Source organism: Sylvia atricapilla, chromosome 19 (genome assembly GCF_009819655.1).
Source record: "Sylvia atricapilla isolate bSylAtr1 chromosome 19, bSylAtr1.pri, whole genome shotgun sequence".
In the NCBI taxonomy this organism is placed as follows: Eukaryota; Metazoa; Chordata; class Aves; order Passeriformes; family Sylviidae; genus Sylvia; species Sylvia atricapilla.
Genome location: NC_089158.1, coordinates 7873400 through 7895755, shown reverse-complemented (window position 1 = coordinate 7895755; position 22356 = coordinate 7873400). Strand labels below are relative to the sequence as shown.

At 51.2% G+C, this 22356-nt stretch overlaps 3 protein-coding genes and 2 long non-coding RNA genes across 7 annotated transcripts in view; 3 read left to right on the top strand and 2 right to left on the bottom strand.

Annotated features, from left to right (window-relative positions):
- The window catches only part of BRD3 (bromodomain containing 3), a 36574-nt gene extending 26313 nt beyond the window's left edge, over positions 1-10261 (top strand). Inside the window, exons 7-12 of one of the 2 annotated variants that reach the window (XM_066332858.1) lie at positions 338-466; positions 846-1037; positions 1346-1581; positions 2104-2396; positions 4154-4282; positions 5208-10261. In XM_066332858.1, the coding sequence (XP_066188955.1) occupies positions 338-466; positions 846-1037; positions 1346-1581; positions 2104-2396; positions 4154-4282; positions 5208-5323 (1095 nt within the window). In that variant the 3' untranslated portion in view covers positions 5324-10261. Of the gene's footprint in view, positions 1-337; positions 467-845; positions 1038-1345; positions 1582-2103; positions 2397-3794; positions 3860-4153; positions 4283-5207 lie in introns of those variants that run through there. The other variant, XM_066332859.1, reaches the window with a different exon arrangement.
- Positions 10262-11723: 1462 nt separating this feature from the next.
- Positions 11724-15003, bottom strand: BRD3OS (BRD3 opposite strand). Its single transcript, XM_066332862.1, has one exon. It carries the CDS (start codon positions 14452-14454, stop codon positions 14185-14187), a length of 270 nt encoding a protein of 89 aa, XP_066188959.1. The 5' UTR covers positions 14455-15003; the 3' UTR covers positions 11724-14184.
- Positions 15004-16546: 1543 nt separating this feature from the next.
- On the bottom strand, positions 16547-19286 carry LOC136369796 (uncharacterized). Its single transcript, XR_010745064.1, has 2 exons — positions 17621-19286; positions 16547-17017 (listed from the first exon to the last, which is right to left on the bottom strand). It is a non-coding gene; the product is annotated as an uncharacterized lncRNA (long non-coding RNA).
- Positions 17057-17734, top strand: LOC136369795 (uncharacterized). Its single transcript, XR_010745063.1, has 2 exons — positions 17057-17107; positions 17613-17734. It is a non-coding gene; the product is annotated as an uncharacterized lncRNA (long non-coding RNA).
- Positions 19287-21376: 2090 nt separating the features above from the next.
- Positions 21377-22356, top strand: part of VAV2 (vav guanine nucleotide exchange factor 2) — a 127737-nt gene continuing 126757 nt past the window's right edge. The window contains exon 1 of one of the 2 annotated variants that reach the window (XM_066332864.1): positions 21377-21757. In XM_066332864.1, the coding sequence (XP_066188961.1) occupies positions 21554-21757 (204 nt within the window). In that variant the 5' untranslated portion in view covers positions 21377-21553. The remainder of the gene's footprint in view (positions 21758-22356) is intronic. The other variant, XM_066332863.1, reaches the window with a different exon arrangement.

The following is a 22356-nucleotide window of genomic DNA, read 5'->3' as shown; positions in this document are numbered from 1 at the left end:
TTTCTAATGATTTCTAAATGTTTTCTGGTAGAATGTGGACCCTGAGAGATTTGTACTCTACTACATAGAAAACAGGGCAAATTTAGAATCTTAACGTTTAAACTGCTATGAAATATCAACTTCTTGGGTTGCCTGGTGTTTGTTTGCTTGTTTTATAAGGCAGAAACTCTGTATGCTGTTTAGGAGCCAATAACCCAAATCAAACTTCTGTTCTTAGATGGGATTTTTGAGGCTGTTCTGAGGTTCTCACGTCCTCCACGCAGTTGCTACAAATGCTTTTTGCTTATGGCATTTTTTTTTCTTCTTTCCCCTTTCCCCTTGGCCTTTTTATTTGCAGAAGAAAATGGACAGTCGGGAGTACCAGGATGCACAAGGTTTTGCAGCAGATATTCGGTTAATGTTCTCTAATTGTTACAAGTACAATCCTCCAGACCACGAGGTGGTGGCCATGGCCAGGAAGCTCCAGGTAAAGGTGTTGGCAGATGCATCTTGCAGAGTGTTTTTAATTCAGGCACAAGGTGAGATCCAGGTGTGGATCTGCTCTTGGCACCAACAAGAGAGATTCCTGCAGCCCTTGGGAAGAGCCTCATGCTCTCTGCAGGACTCTTATGCTCTTCATGGCACAGGCCCAGTGCCATGTTCAGCTCCTAAAATATTATAATCCTTGGTTTTAAAGTAATGGGAGAATTTTCTTGAGCATTCCAGATGAGCAAGCATGTTCTGTATATTATTATTATTTACTTGTGGTGCACACAGCCCCTGCCCCTGGTGTATTTAACAGACCACCAGGGTGAGCTGTTTGTGCCCGAGGCTCCTTTGGTCACCGGTTTCTCTCCTTTTCACAGGATGTCTTTGAGATGAGGTTTGCAAAAATGCCCGATGAGCCTGCAGAGGCCCCCACTCCACCTCCCCCGACAGCCCCAGTGGTGAGCAAAAGCACAGAGAGCAGCCACAGCAGCGAGGAGAGCTCCTCCGACTCCGACAGCTCCGACTCCGAGGAGGAGCGGGCGACTCGGCTGGCCGAGCTCCAGGAGCAGGTACTGCACCACCCCAGCTCTGTGTCCGTGCAGCTCACTGAGCACAGCAGCAGGAATTGTGTCCTGAAAGGTCCCACCTAGGCTGGTGTGCAGGGAAACATTCCCAGCCTGAGGGGAAAAGCGTTCCGCTGTTTGTTGTAATGGTAATCTTTGTTTTTTCTCAGTGCTGATGCTCTCTCCTTCCTTGGAGAGTATGAACTGCTTGATTTTTGACTTTAGGGTATCCTTACACCTCGGGATCTAGAGGGGAGGGTTTGTGGAGGCAGCAGCTACCTTGCCTTGATGATTTTTTCCCTTGTTTCTCCCAGCTGAAAGCCGTCCATGAGCAGCTGGCTGCACTGTCCCAAGCGCCGGTGAACAAACCAAAGAAAAAAAAAGAGAAGAAGGAGAAAGAGAAGAAAAAGAAAGATAAAGAGAAGGAGAAAGAAAAGCACAAAGTCAAAGCTGAGGAGGAGAAGAAACCCAAGGTGGCTCAACCACCCAAACAAACCCAACAGAAGAAAGCTCCAGCTAAGAAAGCAAACAGCACAACCACAGCTAACAGGTGAGAGCCAAGGTGCCTTGAGGGGAGAGCCAAGAGCTTCCAGCTCTGTCCTTAATTCCTGGGGAAGCTCAGTTGTTGTTAATTTGCTGCTGAATAGTGTTCCCATTCCCAGACAGCTCCAGGGAGTCTTTAACTTGAAGCTGGCAGTGGAACCATTGTGTTTTCACTGTCCAGCTCTTTGAATCCCTGCCTGATTGCTCTCAGATAAGGTTTTGGGGGTTGCCTTTTGTGCAGCCACCAAGAACGTGCTATTCCATGGCTGCCCCCCTGCTGCTGCTTGGGCTCGTTGTCACACTTCACAGGGCTAAAATATAATAGGAACACAACAGCTGATCTCAGGCTGCTGAACTTTTTCAGCACTTGTGGTGCTGTTCCAGCCATCTGACGAGAGCTTCAAAGCCAAGAGCATGGGGGATGTTTGTTACGAGGGAGTTGGGAGGGGGGGGTAGAAAAAAAGAAAAAAAAAAAAAGAATTCATTGCTGCATCCCCATGAATGTTTTCATGCTTGACAACCTCCCCAGGCAGCCCAAGAAAGGAGGCAAACAGGCATCTGCAACCTACGACTCGGATGAGGAGGAGGAAGGGCTGCCCATGACCTATGATGAGAAACGACAGCTCAGCCTGGACATCAACCGCCTGCCCGGGGAGAAGCTGGGCAGGGTGGTTCACATCATCCAGTCCCGGGAACCTTCCCTCAGAGACTCCAATCCCGACGAGATTGAAATAGATTTTGAAACCTTGAAGCCCACAACGTTAAGAGAACTGGAGAGATACGTGAAATCTTGTTTACAGAAAAAACAAAGGAAACCGTTTTGTAAGTTACCCTCCCGGGGCACCAGTTCTCCCCAGCAGCTCTTGGGCTCAGCTTTGGAGTCAGGGCATGTGTATTGAGATTCTCTTGTCCACCTCTTGGGTATGTGATGGCAGGAATTTTTAGAGGTTCTTTTCTCCCAAGGAAATGTACAGAAACTTCCTGTTTTTTTTCTCTGTTCTTTCTTCCCATGGTGTCCTGCTGCAGAGACCTGGAGATCCAATGTGCTCCTCTGCAAGACCTGTGGGATGCCTTTATTGCTTACCCAGGCTCTGGAAGGCCCTGTAAAGGTTTCAGTCTCATTGTGTCAGGTGTTATGTGCACACATCTGGAAGGATCAGTTTCTTACTCTGAATAGTTTAGCATCTAATTAGGAAGGAAACAAAAACCGTGGTTGGGATCCAAACCACCAAGGCAATAAATGATTTGCACAAGGTTACCTGGTTACCTGTGGGTTCTGGGCGTGTCTGAGTTGTGTATTCACCCCCAAACTGCTCTTGCTGTGTGTCCTGATCACCACCTTGCCCTCTGTCAGTGCAGAGGGTGAATGTCATTCTGCTGCTGAGTGTGTGGGTCAGTGTGGGACAGACTTTGTGCCTCCTCCACAGAGAGAGTTCTTGCAGCCCCTTGAGAGTTTAGCTCCAGCTGGGCAGCAATAGCATCACTTACCTGGAGTGCTTCTGGCCCTTTGGTGAAGGGAGTTTTGCTTTTAAGATTGTGACACAAAAGCTGCTCCTTCGTTCCTCACAGGATTTTCAGGAAGACCTAAGCGAAGTGCAGACTCTCTTTTTGCTTTGATTTATTTTCTTTTTTTCCTCTGAATCCTCCACTGTTGGCATAGCTCAGGAAAGGATTTTCCAGAGTGCTTAGGAATAGGAAGCATCCTTCAATTTTGGAACCAGAGCACAGAGTAACACAGATAACTTCAGATATCCACTCTGTGAGCCTGAGCCTGGCTGGACTCCTGTGCTGAGTGTTCCCTCTTAGGACTGTGCTTTCCAGATTTCTTTTTTGGTTTTTTGGGGGGTTTTTTTTGGTGTTTTTTTTTTTTTAACCATTGCTTTAAAACAGCTCACAGAAATGTAGGTATTTCCTTGCTGGCTCCTGTCTTGTGCTTCCAATCCTGGCCAACGCCTGTGTTCAATTACTCCTCCTTTGGAGGAATATTTCCTCTCCTTGGCCATGTGAGTGTTGCTGCTCCTTCTCACCCTTTCCATCCTGATGCAGTTACATTCCTGTTGTCTGCCAGCCTTTGCCTCGGTTGGTTTTTAATTTGCCTATGTTTTGATTTCTTTTTAGAGCAACATAAACCACAGTAGATTCTTGCGTGAGGGGATCGGAAGTTTTAATGGCAGATGCTTTACTCCTGACAACCTTTAATGGGGACACTTTATTTTACAGGGCAGAAAACCCATGTAACAATTCTCTAATTACAAATCTGTAATTATTGACCATATAACTGGCTGGTAAGTAACCCGGAATGACAAAGTTGATACGTGGATATTTCTATCTTCTAAAATCCTCTCCAGAAGATGTCTCTTAAAAAAAAAATATATAAATTGCATGTTATAGGATGGTGGTGATTTGATGAGCAAAGCATCAAATCTTCTCTCTGGGATGTGTAGTTGCTGTGTGAGCACTGGCACTGGCACTGCACAGTGTGCACACAGATGGACATGCCCTGTAAAATAGTGATGTCCACTCTTTTCCCCCCTCTTGCACCCCTGCACTTTGAGAAACTCTGCGTTCCTCCCCCACAGCTGCCAGTGGCAAAAAGCAAGCAGCAAAGTCAAAAGAAGAGTTAGCTCAGGAAAAGAAGAAAGAACTAGAAAAACGGTTACAGGACGTCAGTGGGCAGCTAAACAACAACAAGAAGCCTGCAAAGAAAGGTAATGGCTTTGGGTTTGTGTGAAAGCAGCACCCCAAAAGTGGGCAGACTTTGTCACGGGGTCAAAACTTCTGCCTTGGGTTTGTCTCTGTGGCAGGAACCTTCAGGGAGCTCCCACTGAGCTACAGTGTGGGGCTGCTTTGGTCCCTGAGCAGCTGGAAACTCCTGAGTGGTAAAAAGGAGCTGTCTGGGAGGTAATTCCTCCTCCAGAGGAGGGAGGAGAATCTTCCCTGTGGTAGCACTACAGAGCTTCTAACACATGGGGTTAAAAAATCCCAAACACCCACATTAGCTCAAGATGCTCCAAAAAGGATCCTGTGCTCAGAGGTGACAGTGCCCCACATCAGAGACCTCAGAAAGGTTCCTGTGCTCAGAGGGGTGACAGTGCCCCACAGCAGAGATCCCAAAAAGGTTCCTGTGCTGCTCAGAGGTGTGTCAGTGCCCCACAGCAGAGATCCCAAAAAGGTTCCTGTGCTGCTCAGAGGTGTGTCAGTGCCCCACAGCAGAGATCCCAAAAAGGTTCCTGTGCTGCTCAGAGGTGTGTCAGTGCCCCACAGCAGAGATCCTAAAAAGGTTCCTGTGCTGCTCAGAGGTGTGTCAGTGCCCCACAGCAGAGATCCCAAAAAGGTTCCTGTGCTCAGAGATGCCAGTGCCCCACAGCAGAGATCCTAAAAAGGTTCCTGTGCTGCTCAGAGGTGTGTCAGTGCCCCACAGCAGAGATCCCAGAAAGGTTCCTGTGCTCAGAGGGGTGACAATGCCCCACAGCAGAGATCCCAAAAAGGTTCCTGTGCTGCTCAGAGATGACAATGCCCCACAGCAGAGCTCCCAAACTTCCAGGGTCACCACCCTGTGGGTCACCCTGGGACACTCCAGGTGACCTTTGTGTGTTCCCTGCAGTAACCACATCCCTGCCTTGTTCCCTGCAGAGAAATCCAGCTCCACTCCCTCCGGAGGCCCCTCCCGGCTCAGCAGCAGCAGCTCCTCGGAGTCAGGGAGCAGCAGCTCCAGCGGCTCCAGCTCGGACAGCAGCGACTCGGAATGAGGCGGGACACACGGACACAACCCCCAGACAGACACCCCAAACCTGCCCTGTGATGTCCCCTCCTTTCCTTAACCCCTGCCTCTCTCTCGGGCCACCACGGTCAGGTTTTATCCCTTCTCTCTCTCTTTACTCTGACTCAGTTTTTTTATTTTTATTTTGGGTTTGTTTTTTTTTAACTCAGTGTTACAAAAGCTATCTTCCATTTTTATTTTTTTTTTGGGCGGGGGGAAGGAGGGAGGGGAGGAGGGTTCTCTTTTAATAGGTCAAAGATCTTTTGAGAGTGTGTGTGTGTATGACTAGACTTTATGACAAATAGTTCCCTTTGCATAAAGTCTCTAAAATTTACGTTTATCTGGAGAAAAATTGGGTGGAAAAATGGAAGAACTTTGAGCTCTTAGCAGGAGATAAATAGAAAATTCTGCAAGGTTTGTAGTACATTTCCCTCCCAGCCCTTCCCTCTCCCTGAAATACTCTCTTTTAATAAGCCTGCCTGGCTCACACAAAGTAAAAACCATCTTTTTTTAAAAAGAAATCTCTGTAAAATGGTACTGTATCTGAAAGATGTTAGCTTTTGAACTAGTTGGTGTATTTGTTATTAGCACTAGTATTCTTAATCTCGAAGTCTACAGTGTGATGAAAATGTCAGATGCTATCATCTTTTTGCATAAAAACAACGAAAAAAAAATCCAAAAAAAAAAAAATTCTCATGTACTGTGGATTGCTAACATGCTTTTTTTAAAAAAATCTTGGTAGAAACATAGGCACCTGTTCAGGAAAGTCTTGAAGCATGAAGTTAGCTTTTAAGCACACAAAAGCAATAGAAGTTGGTTGCATTTCTTGGTTTTCCACTCAAAAGCTTCACTTTTCCTGGGGATTCATTGGGAAGAAGGGAGCAAGGGACACACTCGAGTTTCTTGGGAATTTTATATTTCACCATTAAATAGATAATTTCCAGGAAATGGACGCTCTCTATGAAAGCTTTCAGGGAACTGACAGGAGGTTTTTTTTGGCTGGAAGTTGTCAGCTGGAGCCTGGAGTGACCAGGACAAGTCACATGTCCATTACTGGGGCACATCTTGGGGCTTTTCTCCATGACAAACACCCTCAGTCTGGGCTTAAAATAAAGCAGCACTTGAGCTCCAGCTGAGGCTGAGCTGGCAGGGGAAGTGGAGAGGGATTTTGTGCGTGGTTGGGCTTTTTTGGCTTTTGAGTTTGCTTTGGTTTTCTCCCTCTTCCTCCTCCTCATTCTGGTAAAGAGCTCCTAGAAAAGGGGATGCTCCTCCTCCTGTGTCAAGTTCCAGGCACTGAAATGTTTTACCTCAATGAAAAGAAGAAAGAGGGGAGGGAGAAGAAAAAAAAGAAAAAAGCTGATTTTTTTTTTAAAGCTTGCTATTTTTTTTTTTCAGTCCAGCCTAACGTTTTGACCTGCACTGCTGCAATATATCCTGGTTTGAGTGTCCCTAATTTCATGTGTCTACCAGGACTTTATTTATTAAACACCACTGGTCATTTAAAATGTAATAAAACCTAACAGAAGCAAAGCTGGGGTTCTGCAGGCCAGCAGACAGGCAGATTTTTAATGAGGTTTGAACCAGATTAAATAAAAAAACAAACACAAAACAACAACAACAAAGCAAACAAAAATCCACTATTTTATTTATATACCTTGGGCTTTCTACCTACAGGTGCTACTGTCCAGTCTCTTGTGTGTCTGGTGCTCTGTCATGTTTGGTGTGTTCATTTTTAGATTTTTTTTTCCTCTTCTTTTCACCCCTTTTTTTCCTGTTTTGTACAGATTTTGGAGACATACACTTCAATACAATTTTATTTTCTCAGTGGTCTTTTTTCCCCCCATTCTTTTTTGTTTGTTTTGGTAGAACAGTGGGGGCTTTATCCTTTTCTAATCCAATTTTAGGAGAACACCAGTTCCATAATTCTATCAAAGGCAGAAGTTTTATTGTAAATTCTTTTTATTGTAAAGAAAAAAAAAATTATACAGAGTTTAACATAAAGTTCTGCCTTTCCATCTCCAGCACCTGCCCTAAAACTGCCTCTCTCCTGTGGAGGAGCCCTAAAATTCACTTTCCTGTGTTCTCCCAGTGGTGCAAATCGCTCCAGATTTTATTTTCCCCGCAGGTGAGTGGCCCTGGAGGCCCCTCAAGGCCAGCACGTGATTTCCTTTGCACACCCAGCCCTGGAGCTGGGACAGGAGATGCTGTGCTGGGCTCTGGGGCTTTTCCCTGTGCTGGGAATCCGGGAATCACTGCCTGGTTCAGCATTCCAAGGTTTGCACTTCCAGCTCCATCCGTGCTCAGTGCCAGTCACCCCCTGCCCAAAGGGTGGTTTGCTGGACACTTGGGAGTCTGCCTCTCTCAAAATCTGCTGGTGACCAGAGGTTCTTCTCCCCACAGCATTTGAAAGAAAAATGTTCTGATTTTTACTGAAATTCATGATTTTTCTTTTCTGTTAACAATGGAGTTCAGTTCTGATTTTTTTTTATTATTATTTTTTAAGTTCTGCCCTTCCTAAACCTTCCCCTAGACAGATCCCTGGTAATATATTTTCAGGATTTACTATGAGGAAATGTAATATTCACCTAATTAAGAGCTTGGGTTTCTTTTTTAACGGGGTTGGGTTTCACCTGTGCTTCTCCTGTTACCTGCCACTCGAATGATCAAAACCAAGGAATATTTGAAGGAATACTTGCAACCAGTTCACTGCCACGGCTTTTGTCTAAAACAAACTCCCAGTTCTCCCTTCCTGGGACCTTTTCCTGCCTGCTTGACCCTGAGCTGTGGTGGTGGCTTCCGTGGGGAGGACAAACCAGAGGCAACAGCATCACTGCCACAAACAAATCCTGGGAAGTCCAGCTCTGTGACACACAGACATCCCTCAAGGAGCTAATTTTTTGGCCGTCCAAGCAAAATTAGTCGGGAAAGTTGGAGCCCAGAGGGTTCAGAAGCTCATGTGAAGTGATGGGAAAAGGCCTGGCCTGAGGCTGGAGGAGGATCCCTGTTGGAGCTGGAGAACCATCCCAGCCTGGGGGATTTTCATGGAAAACAAACCTGCCAAGGAATGGGAAGAACCTCCTGCACGTCTTTGATCCACCAGCTGCATCTTGGGCTTCCACTTAGCGGGAAATTCTGCATGGAAAAATCTGAGGTGTTCCCAACAAAATGGAGCAAGGAGAAATCCATTTTGGCGTGGCTGAGGGAAGGAATTTGGTGACTCCTCACTCCCAGTTGTTTTCCTTACACTTTTCCATTCCCAGCTTATTTGTAGTGCTCTTTATCCTCACCATCTCCACGGGGGTGCCTCTTGTACATCCCGAGTTTCTCCAGGAAAGAAAAGATGTTTCCAGTCCAGAGTAAAGTAGCAGCAGTCCTAAATGAGTTGGGAACTGAACCAACGGAGCATTTATTTAACTGGGTTTTATTGCATGACACGTCAGTCCAAGATGTTGCGAAATAAACTTCGAAACGATCAAACACGCGACGTTTGAAAGAACATTTTTAAACTTAAGGATAAAAAAAAAGAAAAAAAAAAAGAGAAAAAAATTTAAAATTTTTATGGTAGAATTTTTCTTGAATGAACAAAGTTTAACTTTGTTTTCCAGGGGAAACTTCACTGAAATCAGTATGATTTCATATGTATGCATACACACAGAGTTTTATTGAAACTGCTTTTTTCGGACAAATTCCTGTTTTGACAAAAAAAAAATCTCTGACCAGACCTTTCTCAATCAACCAGCATTACTGCACCTTTTAAAAAAAATAAAAAAACTTTGTGAACCTTTTCTCTGATTGTAAACTCAGCCTGTCTCGTGGCTCAGTGGGACCAGAGGGAGATCAGATCCCCACCCCAGCGACCGAAGGAATCTCTCAGCTCTCTCTGCACACCGAATGTGTCGTCGTCTACACAACAAAACCAGTTCAATTTTTGTACTGGTGTGGTTTGAAGCTTGCCCACCCCCGGGGTGTGTAAGTGTAGGAGTGATGTTTCAGGGCTGTGTCACTGCTGGGAGGGCGGTGACGCCCCCAAACACACACCAACATCATTCCTGTGTGTGGAAATGCACGGCTGAGTTCCTCCCGACCTCTCTTCCCTCTTCTCCATCTGGTAGAAGCAGACTGCAGTTACCTAATCTTCTTCTTTCTCTGCTTTGGGGACTTTCAGACCAGTTTTTAATTTTGGTTTTTTTTCTCCCCTTGTTTTGAAAGGAATGGTGTTTTTTTTTAAAAAAAAAGCTGGGGTTGGAGCTGAGGGGAAGGGATTGGGGCACGACAAAGACAAACCACGACCTTTTTCGTACTGGATTTTAAATTCTCAGTCTCTCCTCAACCCTGAGCAGTTACCACTAGGGCTAACTGCGGGCAGGCTCTGCATCAGTAAAGAGAAATTTAGGATTCCTTACACAGCAGCGTTATCTTGCTTGAGCTGCATTTTGTAAAGAAAATGGTATTTGCATATCTTTTTAAAATGTCCTTTTTAAAAAAGAAATTAAACCACCAGCTAGGATTTGACACAGGCCACATAGAACACAGCCCTGATACTGGCAAAACCAATCCAGAAAGATTTGTTGTTGTATTTTTTGTTTTGTTATTTTGGGTTTTTTTTTTTTTTTTTAATATTTAAAAAGAAAAATTGTTACTTTTCTGTATGATGTGCATGCAAAATTTACCGTAACTCTTTTTCTTAAAACTTTTTAGTGCCATTTCTAGTATATTCCTGTAAATGTCAGTTATTGAAAAGAAATTGAGTCAATGTAAGTAGTTTAGCTTGTTTATTGCAAATTGCTGGCCTCAAACAAAACTGAATTTTAAAAAAAAAAAAAAAAAAAAGGAGTTAGAAAGTAATCTTTGATGTTACTGGTAATCACGGACCCTGGTCCTGGGGCATTCGTTTTGTTTTCATAATAAAAAGGAAAATTGTTTGGTGTGTGTGCAGTTTGATCCCGTATTTTCCCCTCTCCTCATCTTGCCCAGGTTTGGCACTCAAACCTGGACTGAGCAGTGCCAGCAGCCAAACGTCAGGAATTTGAATCCTGCTGCCACCAGTCCTGGAATCATTTGGAAGTTGTTTTTGGGATTGTCACACTCAAAGGGCCACCTGCCTTCAGAGCAGGGGCAGCCTCTGCGGTGTCTGAATCACAACGGAGTGATTAAAACTGCTTTAAATCTCCTTTTCTTGGTGAGGGAAATTCAGCTGCTCCCACGTCCCAGAGCAGCCAAGGAAAGGCTTGAACTTTTCCCGGCATCCTACAGACTGCAGGGGCTTAAATTCTGTGAGAGTTGCTCCTGATTGAGGTAAGTTGGGCTGAAAGGAGATCAGTTTTCACCCAGGGGCTTCTCGGAAGCCACCAGGACCTGCAGGGAGCAGAGGGACTTTTGTCACCTGCGCCAGCAGCCCAGGGCTGGCTCTGTGAGCTCAGGGTGACCTGGAAGGAAAAGGGGGGGTCTGGAGCAGCTGGTGGCAGTGCCAGCACAGTCCTGGCATTGCTGTGTGGGGGCCAGGATCTATTCTGGGGTTGGTTTCGCTGTTTGGTTGGTGTGTCGGGTGGGGTTACCGCAGCCAGGCTGCCCCAGGGCTCATCTTTCTCTGCTCACTGCCTTTCCCAGGCAGCATCTCCGAGGCTTCAGCAAACCTGGTTTCACTCTGCTCTTGTACCAGTTTGTTCAACCTGTCCCCTGAAGAATCCCCTGTGAGGCAGGTGAGGCTGTTTCTGTAGCATTTACAGGTGAGGTGTTCCTGCAGGCTGGGAGGAGGGTGAGGACACGCAGGACACGATTTGAGGTTCAACTCTCCCTGGTCCTTGAATCCTGGGGCTGGAATGAGTCCAGAGAAGGGAACAGAGCTGGGGAAGGTCTGGAAAGTCTTTGTGCTGTGAGGAGCAGCCGAGGGGGCTCAGCCTGGAGGAAAATGATGCTCAGGGAAGACCACCTTCCTCTCCCCACCCGCCTGAAACAAGGCTGTGAGGTGAGGTTTGGTTTCTCCCAAACAACTCCTGCCAGGACAAGAGGGAACAGCCTCAAGCTGCATCAGGGGAGGTTCAGGCTGGACAGCAGGAGCAATTCCTTGGAGGAAAAGGTGGTCAGGCCTTGGCAGGGGCTGCCCAGGGAGGTTTGGAGTGCCCAGGGAAGGGCTGGATGTGGCGCTCGGTGCTCTGGGCTGGGGACAAGGACTCACAGGCTGGATGTGACAACCTCCAAGATCTTTTCCAACTTGGTAATTCCCTGATTCAGTGTGACATCCTGAGGCTTGCCTTATTCCTGAGAGTGCTCCTGGAGGAGCCTCCCCTGCAGCTCCCAGTGCAATAACTGAGGGGATTCCTCCCTCCCAAGCGAGGAATGCCAAAAGCTGTCACCAGTGCCATGCAGGGGGAAAACAGCCACTCACAAAGCCGCCTTCAAATCACTTTAATGCACTTTATCAAAGAGGCTACAACAGTGTTTGAAACAAGCGCATCACCACCACACAACTGGCTCACAGAAACAGCCACAGCGGCCACTCCACGACCCTGCTGTGACCAGTGACACACAGAAATGGAAAACTACAGTCACATTCACAGAGATGGAAGGACAACTCATCCTCTTCTTCCTGCGCTGTCACATCCAGCCTCCATCCTGGAAGAATTTATGCACATTCTTACGGGTTTAGGCTTGTAGAGTCCAATGAATACTCTTGCAGAATAACTGAATTTTGGTTTACCAGCCACATCGACAAAAAGAGACTGATCATACCCAAAATAAGCATCTTCCTCACTGAAATTAAAAAAGAAAACTAAGCGTTGGATTCCTTTTTCTATAAGAAAAGAAAACGAACAGCTGGTTCGGGGGATGTGCTGTTCCTTAAACTCCCAGAGTTCACGTGCTCCCCAGGGCTGGCCTGGAACCCACCTCTCCTGCTCCTCCAGGTGACTCCACCTGCAGTTCCCAGGGGAGCTCTGGGCCCAGCCTCCTGCCTTCTTTGAGTCAATACTCTCCTGTTCTCTGAGCCAAGAGCTGGAGGCCCAGGTGGGTCACACACCCCTGGCACCTTGCCGAGCCTCGTGGGTTTGTGAATCTCACTGAACGCTTTCAACCCGCTTGAAAGACATTTATTCACTCGAATTGTTTCTCCTCCAGAGCGATGACAAAACCAAGAGAGGGTTATTTGTGTGCAGAGCAATGCACGGGGTCTGCAAAGCAGCAGGTTTAAATCTGCGAGCACACACACAAGGTATCAAACACCAACACATGCAGAAATAGTGCTTTTTTTTAAGAAAAAAAACAACCAGCCTGTGGTTTTTGCAGTGCTATGGAGCAGGGCTGGGTACACCAAAGCTCTAAGATTTCACTCTAGAACAGGTGTGTGTTCTGCTCAGTACTTCGAGTTCAGCAAGGTTGGAGTGTCTGTGTGTTCATCATAGCGTTTCACCCACAAGGGAGAGGTGGAAGAGAATTCTTCACTGTATTTAAAATTAAAAAAAAAAATAAACTAATTAAATAAATAAAGTGCTTGAAAAAAAATGCAAAGGAGGTTTTAGATAAATAGAACAGAAGTAATGACTGTGCCTAATAATAGGCAGGTAAATAATCCATCCTGAAGCTGACATCAAATGCTGATTTGCCTGGAGCTAAGCCTGTGCCCAGGCACTGCTGGGTCGGGCACATGGCCTAGGCAGGACAGAAAGGGCACAACCCTGAAGAAGAACTTTCATGCTGAACCCTGGGCATAGAATTCACACCCCTGGAAGTGGTAGTTTTGTTTTTAACAAAGATTCAGGCTGAGTTTCTCAGCGTGACCTTGCCTTGAGCAAGTCAGGATTCAACAGAAACTTAAAACCTGAAAGCAGCAGCCTCTGTGCCCAAGCAGGGCAATGCTTCTCCCTCCTAAAAATCCTCCAGTTAATCGAAACAATCCCAGACACAACTTTTCAAATACATGCACCAAACCTACAATCCAACCTGAACTAGAAGTTAAACCCTTCCAAGCTACTGCATGCGTTAAAACTTGAATGCAAAGCAAACTCCAAAGTGGCCTCTTCCCTCCTGGACCCCACCTGAGGAGTGGGTCTGTGCTGTGCAGGAGTTTCCTCGTGCCCCTTAGGACATGTGTGGATTTACAGGGGTTCTGGCTGTTGTTTTCCTGGGCCTTTCAGGCGGTTCACTGGGGGTTCTGTGCGAAAGGATCCAGCTCCCCTGGCTCCAGAGCTCCTGTAATTTCCATGATCCCACACTGTGGGACCAAAGAGGGCCCCTTGCTTTGCATGAAACTCCGGCACACCTTTCCTACCAGGTGTTCCAAAGGCTGGGATAAAAACACATTCTCTCCCTGCTGCCACAACAAACCACTCCATTCCCTGGCTGGAAGAGACCACTTCAGGGCAGGAATTAAAGGGACTCGGGGCAAACACAACAAGTAATGGCCAGATGGTTTTGGAGAACAACTTCTTAAAACCCCCCGCCTCGATGGGAAGAGATCCACACTCGGCTCTGTCCCACCAGAATTCCCAGAGCTCTGGAAATGCAGCAGGAGTGGCCAGTGAGGGTGGCTGGGGACAGGGCCCAAGTGCCAGCGGGTGTTTCTCAGGGCACAAAAGCCACTTAGATGTAACACATGGTCCAGCACGGCCCCTGCCAAGATGCTGGGCAGCAACAGGCCTGAGAGCTCCCCACTAAGACTGGGTTTGCTGTACACACTCAGTGACATGCAGAATGGGAGTCTATAAACAGTAAAACCAACCAAACAATCAAATTCCAGCCTTTCCCGGCCTCTCCTGGGAACGCTGCTGCTTCCTGTGCAGGGCTGTGAGAGGCTGGTGCACACCCACCGCCTCGCCCAGCTCCGCTTCCTCCCCACGCGTGGATTCCTGCGGGGAATTACATAATAGCGCAGAACTTGGACTGCCCCGTGTCCCTGGAGACGTCCAGCTTGTTTTTGTCCCGCACCAGGATGGCTTCGTTGCCGTACTGCGAGTACCACATGCTCCTGCTGCGGCTCAGGTACGTGTTGGGAGGAGCCGACTCCAGTTTCTGCTGCTGCTGCTGCCAGATGAGCAGGGACGTGTCCCTGTACCTCAGGCGGGCGTAGCCCTCGGACAAGGCTTTTTCCGGCAGGGGCACCCTGCCGTTCATCACCGTGTCACTCATCTGGCCCCGCAGAGCTCCGCCAAGGGCAGCTCCTGCCCCACAGCTCCGAAATAAACCCCGCTGCGCCTGGCCGGCTGGAGGGCTGCTGCTCCGAGCTCAGCGCAGAACATCCCACGGCTCTTGGCATCCACGAGCTGCTGGCAGAGGGGAGCAGGGCGCAGAAATCACGGCAGGCTTAATAAAAACCACTCCAGGGCTTCGGAGAGTTTATCCGGCGGAGCTCCTGGTGCAGTTTCATGCTGGGAAGGGCCCGCACGTGCTGTTTGTTGACAGCCCATGGAGCATCTCCAGCGGTGCGAGCGGCCGCTCCGCAGCCGGGCGGGACAGGCTGAGCGGCTCCGGAGAGCTGAATTCCCTGCAGGATGGATCCCGGGGCCGTGGGGAGGTCGGAGGTCAGCGCTGTCCGGGTCCGTGTGTGGCCTGTCCCCCGCTGATGGATGGATGGACGGCCCGTCACGTGCTCAGGGATGCAGGAGAAGATGCTGCCCGGCCCTGCCGGTGGTACCCGAGCTGGGGGAGCCTCACCACCTCCCTCCGGCACCTGCGGAGCACAGCGGGGTCACCCCACAGGCTGGCAGTGAGTGTCCCCACCCCACCACCCCTCTTTCCGCGCCCCCAAACCCTCCCGGGGCTCCGCGCACCGCCCGCGGCCCCGCCGATGTCCCGCAGCCCCCGGCCCCGCCCGCCCCGAGCGGGGCTCTCACACCCCACAGCGCCCTTCCCACGCCGCCCCCGAGGGTCCCCCGTGTCCCCCGCCCGCTGCCCCGGCCCCACCGTGCTGCCCCGGCCCGGCCCGGCCCGGCTCGGCCCCGCTGCGCCCGGCGGAGCGGCCGCGGAGACTCCGCCTGCCGTGATGCGCTCGGGAGGAGCCACGGCCGGGGCGGGGACAGCGGGGACAGCGCGGGGGGGCGTGGGGAGGGCACTGGGGGACCCCGAGTGGGGTGTGTGGGTCCGGGGATGGCAGTGGGGTATCCCGAGTGGGTCCGGGAATGGCAGTGGGGTACCCCGAATGGAACGTGTGGGTCCGGGGATGGCAGTGGGGTATCCCGAGTGGGTCCGGGAATGGCAGTGGGGTACCCCGAATGGAACGTGTGGGTCCGGGGATGGCAGTGGGGTATCCCGAGTGGGTCCGGGAATGGCAGTGGGATACCCCAAATGGGATGAGTGGGTCCAGAGAGGGCACTGGGGCTCCCCACAGTGGGTGCGGGGATATGGGGTATGATATTGGGTTCCCCACTTTGGATTTGTGGGTCCGGGGATGGCAGCGAAGTCCCCCCGCAGTGGGTGCCAGAGTCCCCCGGGTGTCACCCAGCACTGGACACTCAGTGTTTTAAAGGGACCCCAATCCAGCGTGTGCCGAGCCCGTACTGGGAGCGCTGGGGCTAAACTGGGGGATCCTCCCAAGTCCTTGAGCGAGGGGCTCTCCCCCAGGCTGGCATTTCCAGCCCACCCTCCTTTCTGGTACCTTTGTACCCCTCGGGGCTCCCCAGGACCGCCCAGCCGTGGCGTGGGGACAGGCAGGGGACACCCCCGTGTGCTGCCAGCCTCATGCCACCGTCACCGTGCGCTGCGTGGGAAAAGAGCGTCACTGAGCAGCCGCTCCTTGACCTCCGCCCGTCATCGCTGTCTGCCACGGCGCCTCTCCTTATCCCGGCCAGCACAGTCCGAAATATGTTTTGAAGAGAGCTGCAGGGCTTATTCTTTTCCTGATGATGCTAAATTTAAAGCTCTCAATCTTCTTATCTCCTGTGAAGGCAGCGCCATCTAATCTCCCGCGAAGGACCCGCCGCGTTTATCCGAGCGGAGCTGCTCCCGTTGTTCCGCTCGGCCTCCGCGGACACAAACAAGAGGCTGTGCTTTACTTCCGTCAGAGGGAAGGCATGCTGCAATTCCCTGTTCCCAGGAGGTTCAGGCCAAACACAAAGAAGGAAGCAAAAAAAACCAAAAAAAAACCAAAACAAAACCAAAAAAAAAAAACCAACAGCAAAAAACCAAACAAAAAAACCTCTCAAAACAAAACAAAACAAAACAAAAAATAATAATAAAAAAACAAAACAACAAAAACAAAAAATATGATCACACTATTAAAATATTTATTTTTCAGAAATATGTTTATTATCAGAAATAAATATCCTGACTCTGCTGCTTAATCTCCTTCCTGCTGGTGCAGGGAAGGCAGCCCTGAGCCACTCGTGGAAGCTGCAGAACTAAGTGCAAAGTCTTTCAGTGGACAAGATTTAGGGGTTTTTTAAGGTTCTCCTGGTGTTGTCTGTTGAATTCCCAGCTCTGTTATCACCAGACTAACAGCGGTCGGTAAGGGAGGGTGAGTGGGTGCACTGCTGAGATAAGGCAAGGAGAAGGATTGGAACCTGCCAAAAGCTCCAACAAACGGCCACCAACTGCTCTGAGGCCTCCACTCCAGCCGTGTCTGTGAGCCCCTTGAGTGCAGACCCTTCCCAATAAACCATGGAGGCAGCAGCAGTGGGATGGGTGAGGTGAAATCCAGGGGCTGCTCACTCAGTGGGTTGTTCCTCTCCGCCTTCCTCCGAGGAAATCTGCTTTGCTGTCCCCAGGTGCCTCTGTGGGCCACGGCTGCAGCGAGGGGCTGGGAGCTTTTCTCTTTGCCCAGCTCCCCGGGCTGGGAACACTCCAGGTCTGTCTGGTTTTGATGGGAAACTGCTGGAGTCCTCTGGATGCCCTGGAAGGCCACAGACCTCAGCAGAGAGGTTTGGGACTCAAGAAAGAGGGTCTTGGATCTGTCCAGGGGGATCTTGGAGCTGTGCAGAGGGGTAATAAACCCTGGCACAGAGCCCAGGAGGACACTGCCTTTGACTTCAGCCCATGGGAACGGCTTCCAACATTGAGAGAAGAATTACAAACCACAAAGACGTGAAAACAGTAGTTTAGCTCAGTGTAGGATGAAAAATTACGTAGTCTTGAGTTTTTAGAATATAGGTCCATGGGGGACAAGATGGAGGATTCAGGGTGGTGCCCTTGGTTCTTACTTCTTCTCTCCTGGCCTCCATCTCCTGGTGACGGTGGCACAAAGTAGTTTAAGGAGATTGGGTCAGAGCGGAGTTGACCCCTTTAGTACAGGTGAGAGGTATTGGAACAGAACTGTAAACAGGTGATTTATATGTAATTTTCTGTGTAAAGAGGCTGTGACATCCCACTGCAGGAGGAGTGACCTCGTGTCCCAGCCGCTGTTCAGATCTCAGCTGGGCACAGAGAACACTGTGAGATATGAAATAATAAACAACACAGGAAATCAAGAAAACAAGACCTTGAAGACTCCAATTCTTGTGACCTGGCTCAGGCCTTTCAGAGGCAAAAAGCTCTTAGCCCCCTTAATGTTGGGCACAGAAGCCAAACCTGAGAGGAGCTCTGTGGAGGATGCTGAGTTAGTGAGGGTGTCCCAGCAGCGCAGTGGTGGCGTTGGGAGCTCCACTGTTGGGACTTAACTGCTGCTTGCTGGTATTCAGCACAGCTGGGACATCCCAAAATGAGACTTTTCCAAGTGACAAATGCCCAGGCCAGTGCCAGCTCCACCTGCTTGCCGCCTGGGCTCGGAATCCTTTACCATGGAGCTGCGCTCTCAGGCTAAACAAAGAGCACGCGTGGCTGAGCGTTCCTGCTGCTCCAGGACAAGAGGAGGATCCAGTCCATCCCTTCTGCCTGGCATGGAGCTGTGCCAGGTTCATTTTCCTGCTCCTTTCCGTGGTGCCAGGCAGTCACCCCCATGGGCAGCTCCTGCAGAGAGGGCTGGGACACGAGCTGTGCTGGCAGCGCCGCAGGAGGATAATTGCAGGGACTGCGGCACGGTGCACCTTGTCTGGGCAGGTAGATCAGGTGTGTGAGGAGCCAGACAGAGGATTATGGTCTGTACCCAGCAGCTGAACGCTTTTGGGGCCCCTGCGATTTCCCCCCTGGCTGAACACTGGGTTTGCCGAGCTGGGGCGTGCACAGCTTTCCTAAAATAGCCGGTGAAAGGAGATCACAAAATCTAAGGGCGTGCTGCAAATGGCACGTAGGGCTGTGTGACAGCTGCCGTGCCAGCAGCCGGGCTGGCTCCTGCTCTGGGGACCCTGGCTCCAGCTGGAGACACGTCCCCTGGCAGCCAGCACGGCTCCGGGACAGGCTCTGGTGCACGCTTGGATGGATCCAGAAGGTGGCAATGGCAATCCACAGACACCTCCTGGCTGGGAAAAGAGGATCTCCTGGCGGGGTGGCTCTGGTGTTTCAGGGTTATTTTCAGAGGGGCTGCACTGAGGCTGCTTCTCTGCACGTAGAGGACCCTGGAGTGACACCAAACTTTGCAGAAAATGCCCCTTTCTTGGAAACGTGGCCACGTCCCAGGCGTTTTGAGGTTGATTCGTGAGGTATGGTGTCCTCATGCATGGGAGTGCATTTAATTGCCTTCCTGCCTTCTCTGTTTTCCTCCTCCCCTCCTTCCACTCATTTTGCCTAATTCCATGCGGGGCTGGGATGTCCCCAGGCAGCTCTGGGATGTTCCCAAACTGCCACCACTTTCCCGGCCAGGTCCCCACTCCCTGTGCATTGGGACCTGAGCTGTGGGGGCCGCCTTGTCCGTACACACCGAGACATTCGGGGCTGGAAAAGCCCAATGTTCCTCTGGCAGCATCTCCCCCAGCATCCAGGCACCTCTCGGGCTTCTCTCGGGCGAGGAACCGAAACAAAAGCGCGAGGAGAGAAGTCTGTGAGCGCAGAGAAGCTCCAAGCACTGTCACCAGCAGAGGGTGGTGTCAGCCCCTGTGCCCGGCCCGGCTGGAATTCCCTGGCATTCCCGGGGTGCCTGGCATTCCCAGCAGTGCCAAGGGGCAGGAGAGGGGAGCACCAGCTCCAGCACAAAAATCCAACCTCTTGAATTTATTGCAGTTCCTTTTCAGCTTTAGCTCCACCTTGAAAACAGTATCTGGGTGCTCTCCGCACCCCCCGTCCTCTCGCAGGACAGTTTGTACAATCCGGAGCTCACAGCTCACCAGCCTGTGCTGGAGTCAAGCTCTTCCCGAGCCTGGCTGCACAGGTTTTGGTAGTTTTTATTTTTCCTGCTCTCAGAAATCCCTCTGCCATCAGCCCCTGGGGTTGCTGCGGAGGTAGGCGAGGAGCAGACTTGCTCCAACACCTCCCACGCCGAGCCTGGCTCTGCAGCTGCAGGGATTGTTCCCGAGCGTCCAGGGGCCAAGAACGCTTTTCATTACCCAGTAAAAGAAAGCTAGGCTGCGGCTCGCAGCTTTAATTATGCACAAATAATAAACTCCTCTGTTGCCATCTACCTACAGACCCGACCTCACATGGCAGGCTGGTCCCGAGTCAACCCAAATTATCCCTGGCAGCGCTCCACCGCCTTCAGTAGCCTCGTGATTCCTGCCCATGGGAGCTGTTGGAGGGCAGAAACGCTTGGCGAGGAACTGAAAGATCAAGAAAATCATTGTGAGAAAGCACCTCCTCAGGGTATGGGGAGTGTGGGCTGGATGCTCCCAGGGCAGGGCGCAGCTCTGACGGTGAGGCTGGAGCGTGTGGATGCTGCTCCCTCTCGGATCGGCGCTCTTCAAACCCTGCCCTGACCCAGGGGCACAGCCAGCACCTCGGCATGAAACAATTCCTTCCCCCCCCAAAAAAAACCCCCAAAACTTTCCTTGGAATATTAAACATTTCTCTTCCGTTCTTCGGAGAGAGCTCCTTCCTCCTTAGATTGAAAACGAAGGCTCGTCATGGCTGTGGAGTCGCTCGTTCTCCTTTCTGTCCGCTCGGCTCCATTTGGAAGAGATTATTGTTGCATTTGTTTGACATGCAGGTTAATAGCTTCCCTTCGGCCCAGTCCCGCCTTCCGGCTTCGGCCATCTGAAAAGCCGGGCTGGAAATTAATCGGCAAACTCTGGGGAGAGGATCTCGGAAGAAAACTCAGAACAGATTTGAAAAGAGGCTGTTCTAAGCCGCGCTGATTTGGAAAGGAGCCACCGGTGAAAATGAGAGATTTTTCAAGAGTTTGCTGCCAAAGGAGTTAATGCTTGAGAGTCGATTTTTTTATTTATTTATTTTTTTAATAAATACGCTGGTAATTAATTATAGGAGTCGTCCTCCCGCTTGAAAGTCAAGGAACACGATCTGCTTGTTTGGGTTAAACATCCCCGCCGCAGTATTTGCAGCCCAAACACGGGATGACGAGCGGCAGCGAGCGGTCACACAAAGCGGGGGCTGTGTGTGTGTGTGTGTGTGTGTGCGGCCCCGCTCCTGCCGCTGTCCCCGGGGCTGAGGGGACCAGGGGACCCCAGAAAACGCCGTGCTGGGGACAGCGAAACAGCACCGGGGCTCTGGGCGGCATTCCCGGAACAGCGAGAGGAGCGGCAGCGAAAGGGATATGACAAGGGAGGGGTGGGAAAAAAAATTAAAAAAAAAAAATTAAAAAAAAAAAAAAAAAAAAAAAACAAACAGGGAAAACTTAAAAAAAGGGAGGGGAAAAGGAAAAAAAATATTGGAGGGGGAGGAAAAAAAAAAGGCAAGCGGGCTACGAGCCACAGCGTGGCGAAACGCCGCCCGGCCGCGGCGGCTCCCGCAGACAAAGGGGCGGCGGGGCGGGCCGGGGGCGGGCCGGGGGCTGCTCCCCGCCAGGGCCGGCCACAAAACTCGCCCCCCCGGCGGCTCCCCCGCCTCGGCCCTGCAGGTGGGGGGTCTCTCGGAGGAGCAAGTTTCCCCAGGAGTTGCGCGGGGGGCGGCCCCGCCGTCTGCCTCGTCCGTCCGTCCGTCCGCCGGCCGCTTTGTTCGCGGAGGATGCGGCGCGCCTAACCCCGGCCCAGGCGGTGGGGCCGCAGCGGGGGCAGGGGCAGCCCTCCGCCGGAAAACTCCGCGCCGCCCTCCTTCCTCCTCCTCCTCCTCCTCCTCCTCCTCCTCCTCCTCCCGCTCGCAGCCCCGGCGCGGAGCGATGCTCTCGGGGCCGGCGGGCGGCGATGGAGCGGGGCGGTAGCGCCGAGACTGCGGCCCCTGGGGCAGCTGCCCGCGGCCCCTGAGCGCCGGCAGCAGCAGCAGGAGGAGGAGGAGGAGGAGGAGGAGGAAGGCCGGAGGGATCCAGCAGACCGCGGCCATGGAGGAGTGGCGGCAGTGCGGCCGCTGGCTCATCGACTGCAAAGTTTTGCCCCCGAACCACCGGGTGGTCTGGCCCTCGGCGGTGGTCTTCGACCTGGCGCAGGCGCTGCGGGACGGGGTGCTGCTGTGCCAGCTGCTGCACAACCTCTCGCCCGGCTCCATCGACCTCAAGGACATCAACTTCAGGCCGCAGATGTCCCAGGTAGGAGGGGAGCGATGGATGGAGAGGGCGGCTGGGTGGGGGACCCCCAGGAGCAGCTGGATCCCTCCGGCTCTGGCGCAACTTGGTGGGATGCGGGCATGGGATGAGTGTGAGACCGTCCGTGTTGTGGTCACCCCCGGATGCCCCGCAGCCCCTCCCCGGTTTTATCCCCCCGGTTTCTCCGCTCCAGCGCCGGGGGAGCCGCATGGGAAAGGCTCAGGGACGGGGGGAGAGAACCCCCTGCAAAGGACGGGAAACATCCCCCTGGTGTTTACACTCAGAGCGAAACAAAAGCAAATTAACAGAGCCTAAAGAGGAGGAGATGGGATTATTCGGGGTTTTCGTGGAGGCGCTGGCTCGTCTGAGATGTGCGGGAGGAGCGGGCGCCGGGACGAAACTTTTGGCTGGGAAGACTGAAAGCAAAATAAATGAATAAATTTATAAAAACACACGGACTTCTGGTGCTCTGCCGGACGAGGGAGAGAGGCCAGTGCTGTACCCGAGCCTCGGTGCTGCATCCCCGGGGTAGAGGTGATGGGGGGCTCAGGTCAGAGATCCCAATTGCATCCCCACCCCTTTGCCCTGTCCTCTGCCCCTCT

Coding starts and splice junctions, on each gene's coding strand:
- BRD3OS (XM_066332862.1), bottom strand. CDS start 14,454: ATGAGTGACACGGTGATGAACGGCAGGGTGCCCCTGCCGGAAAAAGCC.